The sequence below is a fragment of the Prionailurus bengalensis genome, chromosome D1 (genome assembly GCF_016509475.1).
Source record: "Prionailurus bengalensis isolate Pbe53 chromosome D1, Fcat_Pben_1.1_paternal_pri, whole genome shotgun sequence".
NCBI lineage: Eukaryota > Metazoa > Chordata > Mammalia > Carnivora > Felidae > Prionailurus > Prionailurus bengalensis.
In genome coordinates, this window is record NC_057346.1 from 66,267,715 (window position 1) to 66,281,615 (window position 13,901).

A 13,901-nucleotide genomic window follows, 5' to 3' on the forward strand; every position below is an offset into this window, starting at 1 on the left:
ACCCTAGTGGTCTGCAGAGGGGGTGCCAACAGGTGGTAAGCTCATATGAGCCACAGAACCCAGAAAGGCCTGGGAATTGGAGATACGAAGTTACTCTAGAGGCAGAGGTGAGGAAGGAGTTAAAAATAGGAAGATTGATTATAAGTCTGTGAAAGAAACAGATAAACCCTCAGATCCCCTCCTAAATTTCACAGCCAGGTGACTCCCCTTCCCTATTCGGGCTACAACAGAGAGATTTATCCTCTGGAGAAGTGGGACCAGAGAAGTACTGGGCTCCAGGGTACCAGGAATAACAGAGAGGGAGGAAGAGACACTGTTAGGTAAAAATCTATACCCTGAAAAGAGAGATCTCAAAGTCTTACCACCACCACCATCATCCCAGCTCTGGGAACACTGACAGGCAAGACTATGTCTGCTTGGTAGGAGACTGAACTGGCCTGCCCAAGTGAAAAGACGTATAGATATTAGCATTTGAAGATCTCCAGATGAAATGGCTAAATCACTGCCTAGTCATCCAAGTATAAAGCCTACCAACTGATAGAATATCCAATTGGCTTTTTAGTATTTCACTATTAAATATGAAAACTCAACCTAGAATCACCAGACAGTTCAAGAAGGCCTTTAATATGAAACAAATGCACCAAATCAAACAAACAAAGAAGAGGGAACTTGGAAGAAGCAAAGCTAATACAGGGGAAAAAAAAATAAAAGTTTTGAAAATCTTGTAATTAATTTCCTCAGAGAGATAAGAAAAGCATTCATGAAACATGAATATGTACCTACAACAAAAGACCAAAGTAAAATTCTTGAAAAATTACAGTATGAAAACAGAAATTTAAAAAGAAATCCTGAAGAGGATTAGAAGAAAAAAATGGAAAATCTCCTAGAAATAGAACAAAAATTTAAGAAAAGAGAAGAAAATTAGAGGAGTTAAACAGCCAACTAACACAAGTTCCAGAGAGAAAGAACAGAGAATATGGAGTGAAGAAAATTATCAAAGAAAAAATATAAGGAACTGTCTCAGAACTAAAGGACTCAAATATCCATATTGAAAAGGCCAACTGAGTGGCCTTCAGCATAACAGGTGGGAAAAGTCCCATAGTGATGGTCATTATTGTGAAATTTCACATCAACAGGGACAAGGATAAGACCCTGAAAACATCCAGACAGAAGCTTTCATAGATTCCATTCAAAGGATCAAAAATAAAAATGACTTTAGATTTCTTTTTTTTTTTTTAAAGAAAAAAAAATTTTTTTTCAACGTTTATTTATTTTTGGGACAAAGAGAGACAGAGCATGAACGGGGGAGGGGCAGAGAGAGAGGGAGACACAGAATCGGAAACAGGCTCCAGGCTCTGAGCCATCAGCCCAGAGCCCGACGCGGGGCTCAAACTCGCAGACCGCGAGATCGTGACCTGGCTGAAGTCGGACGCCCAACCGACTGCGCCACCCAGGTGCCCCAGACTTTAGATTTCTTAAAACAACACTGAATGCCTGAAAAAAATAGAGCACTCACTACTCACAACTCGGAATTCTATACTGAGCTAAATTCTCAATAAAAGGAGAGTAGAAAGGCATTCTCAGGCGTGGAAGGCTTTTAAAAACCTATACCTACCCGTGTAAACTAACAAAAGAGAAGACATGAGGTCTACTGACACAGGAGCATGGTGAAGGGCATTCCCAGGCTGGTGCTAATGGGAAGACCCAGAGGAGAAGTGTACAGCCAGCCTGAAGAATCAGGCCCCTCTACGGCAGGGAAGCCTCATAAGACACTTTAAAAACATTTTTTTAATGTTTATTTATTTATTTTGAGCAGGGAAGGGGCAGAGACAGAGGGAGAGAGAGAATCCCAAGTAGGCTCTGCTCCATCAGCACAGAGCCCAACGTGGGTGGGGCTCGATCTCACAAACCTCGAGATCAGGACCTGAGCTGAAATCAAGAGTCAGAAGCTTAAGTGGTTGAGCCACTCAGGCGCCCCGGAAGATACTTTTTAAGAAGGAAATGGAGGTGTTGTATGGAAACCAATTTGACAATACATTTCATATACTGAAAAAAAATAAAATAAAGTAAAAAGAAGAAAATGGAATTGATAAGACAATTGTTGTATTTGAACACATTGAAAGGGTTTTAGAACTCTGCCTGAAATTTGCAAAAGAACTGCTAAGAGGTACTTAGAAAACTAAGCAGAGAAAATATTAATCATAGCACATTACGTGGTTCAGGTGAATCATATTTAGATATTCATAATCATAATGATATAAATACATAATATTGATTTAAATAGTGATAAAACCACATTAAGGGTATGGGAGAGGGAGTGTATGCATTAGGGGAGAGGGCAGAAGAGAGCTAAAACTTGTTGTGTCCTGGAATAGGAAGTCAAAGTAAATATCTAAAACTGACACATCAAGAAATAAGTGGGGGCGCCTGGGTGGCTCAGTTGGTTAAGCGTCCGACTTCAGTTCAGGTCATGATCTCACGGTCCGTGAGTTCGAGCCCCGCGTCAGGCTCTGGGCTGATAGCTCAGAGCCTGGAGCCTGCTTCCAATTCTGTGTCTCCCTCTCTCTCTGCCCCTCCCCCGTTCATGCTCTGTCTCTCTCTGTCTCAAAAATAAATAAATGTTAAAAAAAAAAAGAAAGAAGTCTATAATATCACAATATACATGGGAAAAAGAGAAATAACTATATATACTTTTCAGAAATATGGTGGAGGGCAAGTTAGAAGAAGAAACAACTAGGAGAAATGAAAATTGTTGCCTTTGTCAAATGGGATGAGGGAAAGGGAAGTTTTGAGGCAAGGAAATGATGTATTTCATTACATGCCCAATAGCACTGATTAAAGTTTTTAAGGTTTTTTATACTACTCGTATGCAGTATTTTAGTTTAACGCAATTAAAAATCATTTTAATAGGGTAGAAAAGAGCTCAGAAATGTCACCTGCCTGGTGGCCAATGTCTGCTCAATATATTACCTGTTAAATATAGAAGCTACCAAAAAACTGGTTTTGTTTAGGTCGAGCCAAGCTTTCTCCAGAATAATAATGTGCCAGAGGATCTGATTGCCACCCACACAGCCACTGCCTCTACTTCTGTTCCCGTCTCCAGCTCCGCTGGCAGATCTGCTGGCAGACCTTCTTATATCCCACAGCCAAGTGCCACTCTTCTCCATTCATCTCTTTTGCCATTAACATGGGCTGAAGTCAGAGAGAAGATGGCTCGGCTGACAAAAACCCAGACAAATCACCATGCTAAGCTAGGGGCTGCCTGCCCAAAGTGCCTCCCTGGTCAGTTAGTTACTCAGAAGGACAGGAACTGACATCCACTGACCACCCACTAAGTCCCAGGCATTGGACTATGGCCACTTTTGCATATTATTATCATAACTGAGCTTCCTGATAACCCTAAGAGGTAGGTTTTATTATATCCGTTTCAAAGAAAGACCAGGAGACCGAGTCTCACAGCCAGTTGGGGGCAGTGCTAGGAGGCTAACTTGCTCGTTCTGATTGCTGGGCCGGTGCCCTTCCCACAATTCTAGAGTCCTTGGATGGTGACTAAGTAACAGCAGTGGGTGAAGAACAGACACAATGTGGCTTGACAGGAGCTGCTGACCCAGGTCCAGCTGGTCTGAGGGTGTAGGGGCCCTGATGTAATAAGTTAGGCCCAGGTTCAGGCCTGATGTAATAAGTTAAGGAGGGAAAGGGACAGGACAGTGGCCAAGGAAGAGGGGGCAGTGCCTACCCATGAGCAGCCGCCGTTTCACCCGTTTATCACTGTCCACCACTGATGTGGCATTGCTCTCTGTCACCTCCAGGGCAGCGTCCTCTTGCTCTATAAGAGACGCAAAACAGCACAGTTCTCAGACTGAATGAATCAGATTATTCATCCCCTGCACAACCCCTTCTGCCGAAACCCCAGACACGAGAACAATGTAAGATGTGCCACTCTGTTCCCTCAATAAAAACGTGTTGTAAAGAGGCTCTGCGGGAAACACAGTATGTTGAATGGCCGCAGAGCCTTAGTAAACATTAAATATGGAAAAGATTTTTGAAGCATATTGCAGTGACCAAAGAGACACTAGGGAATGTAAGCTTCAGATTTACTCCAGTACCCTCAGTCCAGGACAAAAAGAACCTGGGGCCTGGGAACCTCTAAAATGGAGCTAGCAAAGGACGGACCATGAAGTACAGGATAGCATCCTGACAGAAATAGGCAACATGGGCTTCTGCTGACCATAAGGGCCACTGTGTCATCACAAATGGCTAGCTTTAACTTCATGTCGCCCTGGACCTTTAGGATGTATTGTCCCAGTCTCCAGAGTACCATCTTCAGGAGCCCCCCTAGTCTAGGAGAAGAGAAAGGGCTTTCCATGGTGGCACAGGGAGAGAGGGGACACCCTCCCAGGACTAGACTACTCCCACCACCACATGTAAAGCATCACAGAACCCATCTGGAGGCAAATGCTCTGGAAATACCCTGAATCTGGTGCTAAACACCATTAACAGTTAGGTTCAGTTTTGGGGTTAGGGGTGGGCAGTCTGGGGCAGACCCTCACCAAGTGTAGGGGTCACTCACCGAGGCAGCTCCTTCCATCTGTGTGCATCTTGTACCCCGGGTGGCAGCTGCACTCCGGGCCTTCGGTGGTGTCCTCGCAGGAGTGCTGGCACCCACCATTCCCATGGTTACAGGTCACTAAGAGGAAACCCAAGCAACACACTGAGCACTGACTTTTCCACAACCAGGGATGGGTTTGCTTCAGAAGATCTCTGCTTGTCATTCAGCAAGTTTTGAACACCTACTGTGTGCTAGGCACAGCACATAAAAGAAGTAACCCTGACTCAGAGCCAGACGCTGTCTATGTAAACAGATAGTCACAGTATGAATTCAAGAAATGCTGGGGCACCTGGGTGGCTCAGTAGGTTAAGCATCTTGACTCTTGATTTCAGCTCAGGTCACAATCTCAAAGTTCGTGAGTTCGAGACCCACATCGGGGTCTGCATTGTCAGTGCAGAGCCCACTGGAGATTCTCTCTCTTTCCCTTTCTCTCTGCCCCTCCCCTGCTCTCTTTCTCTCTCTCAAAATAAATAAATAAACTTAAAAAAAATTAAAAAAAAAGAAATGCTGAATGACAGATTTGAGCAGTTATACAGGAAAATGGCAACAGGAAGGTAAGAGAGATTATCACTATTCCAGGGGAATTATGCCAAAAGATTCTAGACTACTGCTTTGTTCTATCAGGAGAAGTTTGCATATTAATACAGCTATACTGGGGCTTTAGAAAATGTTCTAGCACTTTACTCTGGAAGAAACAGATATACTTATTTGTACAAATACGTTAGAATTTCTCTCATCAGATTCTATCTAGATTACTTAGAAGGGAGGGAATGTAGAGGAAATGATGACTGCACACATTTAATGCAACATTAACCAACGCTTACGAAGACTGTGTATGAACTCACTGATGATAAGCCAAAAAAAAAAAAAAAGCCAACTCAAAATGATCTATCATCAAACTGAACCGTGGTTACCTCTGGCAAGAGAAATGGGAAAGGGAAGGTTATAGATTTTCTTTACACACTTAGGGCTGTTGAAATTCTTACATAAGCATTTGTAATGTTTCCAATGTGAAAGAACGAAATACATATTTGTGACGTGAGAAAGAAACTGTTCTGTGGTCACAGTGGTGTAAAAATTGAGTATGTCTGAGAACAACTAAATGGGAATATGGAAAAAGTGAAGGGACATGAGGGAAGAGCAAAAAACAAACAAACAAAAATAGTGAAACAGCTGGTTATGTGGTGGAATGCTTCTGTTTTTCTTTTTGTTCTTTCTTCAAATGTAACTATAATAATTTTTGAGGAAGTGACATCTCAAGAATATTGTAAAATTTAAATTCCAGGTATTCTACTAGCCCCTGAAAAACTGAACTGCCAAAGAGTCTCACTCCACAGGTGAGTCTCCTCCAGAGACATGGGTCCTCCTTGTGAAGGCACCTAGTGGAGCCACTTGGTTCAGCCCACTAGAAGCTCGCAGGGACAGCCTCCACTTTTAGGAGTCCTAAGAGTCTGTCAGAATCTATTTCTGGTGGTGGCACCAGCCCTGGTTTGGCAGGCTTCAGAGCTGCACTCTGCTTTGTGATGGAGACAATGGGAAAAGTCTCTCACCAGAGAAACTACCTCCTCATCTCTTAACCACTCAGGTCGACTCACTGTAAACAACCATCCTCCGCAAACGGCAGGGGAATTATAGAAAGTCCATGGCTTTGGGAAGAGTTGCTAAAGGAAAACCATCCGTCTCCTCTGGCATAGATAGTGGTTTGGGAACACCTTTAATGGCAGGTTGTTCCCTATCACCAGTTGGAGTTTCATTATTGTGTTTCATCGTTGTATGGCAGCTGTGTCCAGACTGGGTACACCATTGATCCATCCATTCATAAATAAATGTGTAGTGAGCACATCCTGTGGTAGGCACCAGGGGAAGACTAAGAAGCAAAAATAAGACAAGGTCCCTGACTGTGGGGGCTCACAGCTGGGGAGACAGACACATAAATACACAATTCAAGCCTGGTGTCACGTGCTATAATTGAGGAATCAACAGTGCTGTGGGAGCCAAAATACAAAATGGCTGCCCAGTCTGTCAGGGCTTCTGGGGAAGTCTAGCAAAGTGCTAAAGAGCCTTCGAGCTAGATCGACACCCGAATCCTAATTGGCCATGTGCTCCCTGTGTGACCTTGTTGCTTTACCTCTTCTATAATTTTCTCAACTAAAAATGAGGATAATAATACTTAGCTCATAGGGTGGTGATATTAAGAATTCAATGGAATTGGTACATCTTTGGACAAGACTTTGCACACAGTAAATGTTCCCCAAAAGTAGCTATTATCCTTATCATTATTAGGCGTTAGGCAGAATATTAAAAATTGAGTGAGAATTCACCAAGCCAGGTGAGGAGGAGGGCTTGGAGAAGGCTTGGAGGCATGAAAGAACATGGGCTGTTCTCCAGCAGGCAAACAGGTCGGTGTTTGGGAAAAGGAGGTGGATGTGGCTTGTACAAGAAGCAGGACCAGGTAGCAAAGAGCTGTGATTGCCAGATGACAACATTTGGTTTCATTCTGTGGGAACAGGGAGACTGGCCCCCAACATTCACAGTCCTCACTCCCAAATTTTATTTCATTCTTTTTTTTTTTTTTAATTTTTTTTTTCAACGTTTATTTATTTTTGGGACAGAGAGAGACAGAGCATGAACGGGGGAGGGGCAGAGAGAGAGGGAGACACAGAATCGGAAACAGGCTCCAGGCTCCGAGCCATCAGCCCAGAGCCTGACGCGGGGCTCGAACTCACAGACCGCGAGATCGTGACCTGGCTGAAGTCGGACGCTTAACCGACTGCGCCACCCAGGCGCCCCCCAAATTTTCTTTCATTCTGATTAGTTCCCTTAAAAAGTATCATTTCCTTTCCCTATCAGAGACTACCCTTGCGCAGCAAACTTAGTCCTCAGTGAAGGTCAGTATCTTAAGATGGCTGCCTTTCCTGATGTGATTGCTCCACCATGAGGTGGCATTTCTGATCCTGGGCTGCAGAAGACAACCTGTGGAGTAGGATGGTTCCCAGCACAGGCGTGTGCCAGTCTGTACTTACGGATGCAGTCTCTCTGATTCTTGGCCAGCTCAAAACCTGGCCTGCACTCGCAGGCGACACTGCCCTTCGGGGCCTCCTTGCAGATGTGACCACAGCCGTGATTCTGATTCATGCAGCTCAGACCCTCTGCAAAACAGCAGCATGCAGCCAGTGAGCAGGCTGTAGGCACAGTCCTGAGCCCCAGGGGCACTGCAAAAGGCTGGGGAGAGGGGGGACCTGCCTGCCTGGGTCTCCATCAGCCCCACATTTTAAACAAACATGTCATCCGAATCCAGTCAGGTCAATTAACAGAGACATAAAAAATTTTTTATCTCACCCAAGAGATACAATGTCTGAAGTCTCCTAGAGGTAGGAGCCTTCCAAATACACTGAAAAGAAAGCACAAGAGCTCTCTGGGGGGTGTGGAACCACAGCCTGCAGACCCCGGGAACTGCTACCTAGACTCTTACCTCTGCCAGGTTGTTACCCATGCTGACCAAGGATACAAAGAGGGGACAATCTCTCTAAGGAAATCTGCAGAGACGAAGATTCCCAACTGGTTCACATACTCTTGAAGATGATTTTCTGAAAATGTCAACTCCCCTCTCTACCCCAACCAAATCCACACTTTGGAGGGGACTCTGACTACTATCTTCTGGCATCAGCATGTGAACACCAGCCCAGGGGCCTCTCTTCTGTGACCACTCTCACCTAGTCCCTGGGCCCTCCCTCAGCAGGTTCAGAGCATAGCAACAACACAACAGAGAGAACAGAAAGAGACCTCACACATGTGCTGTAAAATCCTTTCCAGGTATACACTATCATTTTATTAGGTCCAATCTTGTGGTAACAGAGCTGGGAAGAAGATTCTTTTCCTGGCTAGTTTAATATGCATTTAAATGATGGGGTCATAACATAATGTATATCTGTGTGGTTTGCCAGAATCCTGCCTCTTCTCAAACCAATTCTTTGAGACCCTGCCACCTGCCAGAACTCTGGAAGAACTCTCATCACACCCAAGAGTATTCTCAAAACCTCTGCTCAGTTTGTACTGCGTTATTATATTAAATACATGCCCATGTGATGCTTCTTTGCCTCTGTACAATAAGTGTCTTTGAGAGTAGGTTTTTTTGTTTTCAACCAACAAGACACTCTCTAACACTAGAAGTAGAAATTTAAAAAAAGTTTTTAACGTTTATTTATTATTGACAGTCAGAGAGAGACCGAACATGAGCATGGGGGGGGAAGAGACAGGGGGAGACACAGAATCTGAAGCAGGCTCCAGGCCATCAGCACAGAGCCCGACGCGGGACTTGAACTCACAAACTGCGAGATCATGACCTGAGCCGAAGTCAGATGCTTAACCGACTGAGCCACCCAGGCACCCCAAAGTAGCACTGTTTTAAACATGAGTACAAAAAGTTTTCATTCAACTTCTCTAGGATCCTACACTGTTCTGTATTGTGCCCCTAAAATCTTTTGACTTAATTAGAATCAGTTGGTCCTAATTAAGTCAAAAGTCACTTCTCACTAATTCTCACCATAGAGTCATTGATCTATGCTTAACTGGAATAGCTGATTTAATACAAACAGATGTCATTCCTATTCCAAAAGACAGCGTAACTGTTAATACATCCCATATTCTCTTAAAGCCATTTTGTTTTTTATCTGACAGTTACAAGCTGTTTGAACTCCAGCACTCAGTCTGCTGGAAGTTGCTGAGATTCATTCACCCATGCCAAGGCTGCTGTCAGTTAACACAGAATGGGGCTTGTACTGGATCAGAGCAAAGCTCTCTCTTAGTTCTGGCTGGTGATTTTTGGAAATGTTATTTGCTCCCAATACTGAGACAGCACAGGAGGTGAGAGCTGTCTCCAGAAGCAGCGCCCTGTCCTCCTAGGAAGGCCCAGCAAGAATTACATTTGTTCATGGATCAACAGAGCATTTGGAATGACAGGCACCAGGAGTACCAGGGCTAAACATAACAGTGCCCAAGAAAAGGCAGCAGGAATACCTGCAAAGTACGCTCCCCAAACAGGTCAGCTGCTGCTTCTCTTCACTCTGTTTTCAAGTCTAAGACATTTGCAAAGTGACCTTTACCACCTCAGAGGAGCAATTCACTTACACAAGAAATATTTCATAAGAATTGACTGTAAAAGAAAGAAAGAAAGAAAGAAAGAAAGAAAGAAAAGAAAAGAAAAGAAAAGAAAAGAAAAGAAAAGAAAAGAAAAGAAAAGAAAAGAAAAAAGAATTGGGGCACCTGGGTGGCTCAGTCAGTTAAGCATCCAATTCTTGGTTTCAGCTCAGGTCAGGATCTCATGATTCATGAGTTCAAGCCCCACATTGGACTCTGCCAATAGCATGGAGTCTGCTTAGGATTCTCTCTCTCTCTTTCTCTCTCTCTCTCTCTCTCTCCCTCTCTCTGCTCACCCCCCCCCAACTTGCACTGTCTCTTTCTCAAAATAAATAAACTTTTTAAAAAGTTAAAAAAAGAAAGAAAGAAAGAAAGAAAGAAAGAAAGAAAGAAAGGAAGAAAGAATTGACTGTGTCAGTTGCCATGGGGATACACAAAAAGTTGCCCCCAATGTCCCATCATATCAAGCCAGACCTAAACTTACCAGGAGGTAATAGAGGTTAAAATGACTCTGGAAATGCTGGGAGCTTTTCAAAAGGTGCCCCGAAAGCTGTTCATAGTACCCTGACACACACACAAAAATGCCACTGCTAGGGGAAGCAGATGGGTCCGGTCCCAACTGGGAGGCCCAGCCAAGATTCTGGCTCCCCCCAGAAATTGGGCTGGCAGTCATGTTTAGGGTTGTTTAGTTTACCGGGAGGGAAATAGCTCACAAAAACATTAGAAATAGCCTATTGTGGTGGTCCCCAGCTCAGAGTCTCCCTGAAGAATATTTCTGGAAACTGAATTAATATATGCCTTGCGAACAGAGCAAGAAATGTTCTACAAAAGACAGAGACAGGCCCTGTTGAGAGCACAGCCCCTTCCTCACTACCCTGACACCTTCCCCCTACTCTGCAAGGGCAGCGGTGCAAGCATCGAAAAATATTCTCAGACCAGACAAAACAAAAGAGGAATGCTCATTTTGAGAGCCTGAGCACCCATGAATGGGGACAAAGGCCAGCCGGGGCAGTATGTCTCTCTCTAGCCTACCCCCATTACATGGGTGAAAACACACAGTCTCTTTATCAGAGCTTTGGTGTCTCTAAGAATAATAATTTTAAAAAATCAATAGCTTAAGCTTTCCCTCAGAATCATCTATTATGATCCCCTAAATTGAAGAACATTTAGTAAATAATTATTAAAAGTAACTACAACACTAGAAAATACTAGCTTGTAATGTCACCTTCTTTTAACCAATTTTGGAGTATCAACAATGGGTTTTAAAGTACATTTTAATAACAGGTTCTAAAGGTTTAATGTGCACATCAAGGAGGAAATCCTAAAGGAACACTGTTTACAGACTGATCTATTTGAAGAGTTAAAACCCTAGGATGGACAGGGTCTCAGTTACAGACTGCTATAATCTGTTGGCTTACACTGCCCTGAATTCACCAAGCCATCAGGTTGAAACACCATGGAAAATCACAGAGAGCACACTTAGACCACAACTCAAATTCTTGGATTTTGGCTTTAGCTCCAGACAAATAAGTTCATTTTAAATACTCTTCAGGGAATCCAAGAATGTCTGAATTGTAGAAAATTTAGAAAACACAGATTGCAAAAAGGAACTGCTTTTGTATTTACTTCTGTTATGAAGAGCCTGTGTCTGTAATCAGTCTGGAGGTCTGGCCAGAGGGGAGAAAGGGGCTGAGCTACTGCTTTGGAAGTACAAGAGTAAGAGATAATCTTAATCACTGTGAACTGCTTTGTGACTGGGTAGGATCCATACTGTGTTCAAGCAATGGCATGACCTACAGGTCCCCACCCCATTCCCCACCACCTGTAGGGAAAGCTGAGTGACTTCCCAGGAAGCAGCTTTGAGCAACCAAAGAGGAGGTGCCCAGAGATCCAGATCGCTTTTAACTGCTGGAGTCTTAATCCTGCCTATTCCCAGATGCAGGGCTCACAGAAAAATCCAGAGCACCTACCAGGAGCTTTAAACCCAACTGTTCCTCTATCAAGTGCCATGCCTGCATGAGATAAGAGATCTGCCGGATTAGAACCAGTATTTGTCCATTCCACCCAAACCCTGAGAACTAGCAGGCTCAGGATGATAAGACTCCTCAAACCCACTGGCCCATGACCATTCTTCTTACTACCCAAACAGGCTTCCTAAGTCAGGTACAAGGAAGGAGCCATCATTCTTGGAAAATGAGGCAGAAATCATCCTCCAAAAAGACACCCTTGGAAAGTCACAAGAATCATGATTTAACAATAAATCTATAAATGTGTGATGAAATAGTAGAAGAACTTGAAATCACCTCATTCTTAAGTTATGAGAATGAACAAGCAGCACCACATGCCAAAAGGAGTTAATAGTCTAATGTTTAGAGCATTTCCCTCAAAAACAGACTCAGGCAACCCCAGGAGAAATACAGCCACCAAAATGTGGTTCTTTGGCTTAAGAAAGTGCAGAGAATTAAAAACATGTCATTCAGTTAAAAGTGGCTGACTGGCCACGTGTTCCTAATGCCTCTCCCTCCTAAGAATCCACTGAACCAATAGAGGAATTAAAAAAAAGTATAGGCCCAAAGCAAAGAGAACAAAAGGGAGGCCATCAGAAGAGTTGTCTACAAATTTATGGAGGAATCATAAGCAGCCACACAGGAAAACCACAGCATAGAAAGCCCACTTGTAGGGAGGGGGTCCTAGAATGCCAGAGGCTCAGGGTTCAAAAATGGGAAACCCAGGGAAGGCCAGATCTGGGTCTGCAAGTCCTTATAAAAAGGCTCCAGCCCCTCCCTGCCCACCCAGAGCTCAGAGCAGCCTCGCGCTTGGGGCTGTAGTTTGCAGCACTGTTTTGAAAAACTTGGCAGATTGTCCATTACATTCTTCCTGAGACACCTAGTCATGTTTGAAATGTTCTCTATTTAAAGATTAGAATCAGGAATGTGAGAGTTTAAAGAGCTCTCAGAGCTCACCCAGCCCAACCCACTTATTTTGCCAGGTGAGGAAGTGGAAGCTAAAATAGCTTGCCCAGGGTTCACCCAGTAGCAGGGTCTAGATTCATCCACAAGCCTCCAGAATGTCTATACTCCGTACTTCCCCTCTAAACTCACTCAGGGTGAGGGGTTTCCTTGCCCCCTGCACCCTCCCCCACTGCCCAGGCCCACAGCAGAGCAGAGGCACCTTCGGAGCGGTGAATGCATGTATGCTGATTGTCACTCAGGAAAAATCCCTCCTTGCAGCGGCACTCGTAGCTCCCCATGACGTTGACACAGGTGTGCTGGCAGCCGCCATTGTTCTCCAGGCATTCATCCACATCTGGAGGGAGAGGAGGATTAGCCTTTGCTTTTGTGACTGTTTCAAATGCCCACCCCTCCAGCATCTCAGGACACCCGCTAAGCAGAGATGAGGTCCCTCTTCCTTCCCTGCATCACAGAAACTCTCAGAATTGACGCTAGCAGGGACCCAAGACCACAAAGTTCTGGGGCTCACTTAAGCAGGCCCTCCACATGAATACAAGATAATATATCCCGTAAATATTTATTGAACACCTTCTCTTTCCAAAGTATGGTGCTAGATGGGACAGTAAAACACAGATGAGAAGGATCAAATTCTTTTGCTCTAGGAGCATGGCCTTCAGCAAAGGGAAAGAGACAAACGTACAAGTAATTGTGAGATACAGTAAAAGGTGGTACAAGGGAAAAAGAGGCTACCTGGTTGTGGGGTATCAGGTTGGGTTTTATGGAAAAGCTGATGGAAGATGGGATGTCTTCAGTTCTAAATCAGGAGAAGGGATTCTGGACAAAAGAAAGAGTACGAGCATAGCACAAATGCTGGGGAGCATGGAGCATGTTCAGATAAGGGTGAGTCATTCATTTGGCTGGAGCATGGGTACATGCAGGGAAGTTATAGGAGATAAAGCTGGGAATAGATTGGGTCACTCTGTGGAGGACCTTGAATACCTGTCTCTTAATCTAAGAGGCAGTTGGAACCACTGTAGCAAGGGTGGCATGGCCAGATCCTGGAGTTAGGAAGAATAAGGTGATAGCCAAGGGTAGGACACAAGGAAGGAGAAGAATCAAAAGCCTGGCTTCACATGTGAACCTGAAATAGCCTCAGCTGGTGCTAGTCGGGGACAGGGCCTGGGGCCTGGCTGAGGGGATGCCTA

The 13,901-nt window shown here is 44.3% G+C and overlaps 1 protein-coding gene across 2 annotated transcripts in view; it reads right to left on the reverse strand.

The window, feature by feature from the left end:
- SCUBE2 (signal peptide, CUB domain and EGF like domain containing 2) overlaps positions 1 to 13,901 on the reverse strand; it is a 64,436-nt gene that overhangs the window by 38,089 nt on the left and 12,446 nt on the right. For both annotated transcript variants that reach the window (XM_043580602.1, XM_043580603.1), the window contains exons 4-7: positions 12,917 to 13,051; positions 7,633 to 7,758; positions 4,571 to 4,687; positions 3,737 to 3,826 (exon numbers count right to left, since the gene is read on the reverse strand). In XM_043580602.1, coding sequence (XP_043436537.1) covers positions 3,737 to 3,826; positions 4,571 to 4,687; positions 7,633 to 7,758; positions 12,917 to 13,051 — 468 coding nt within the window. The remainder of the gene's footprint in view (positions 1 to 3,736; positions 3,827 to 4,570; positions 4,688 to 7,632; positions 7,759 to 12,916; positions 13,052 to 13,901) is intronic.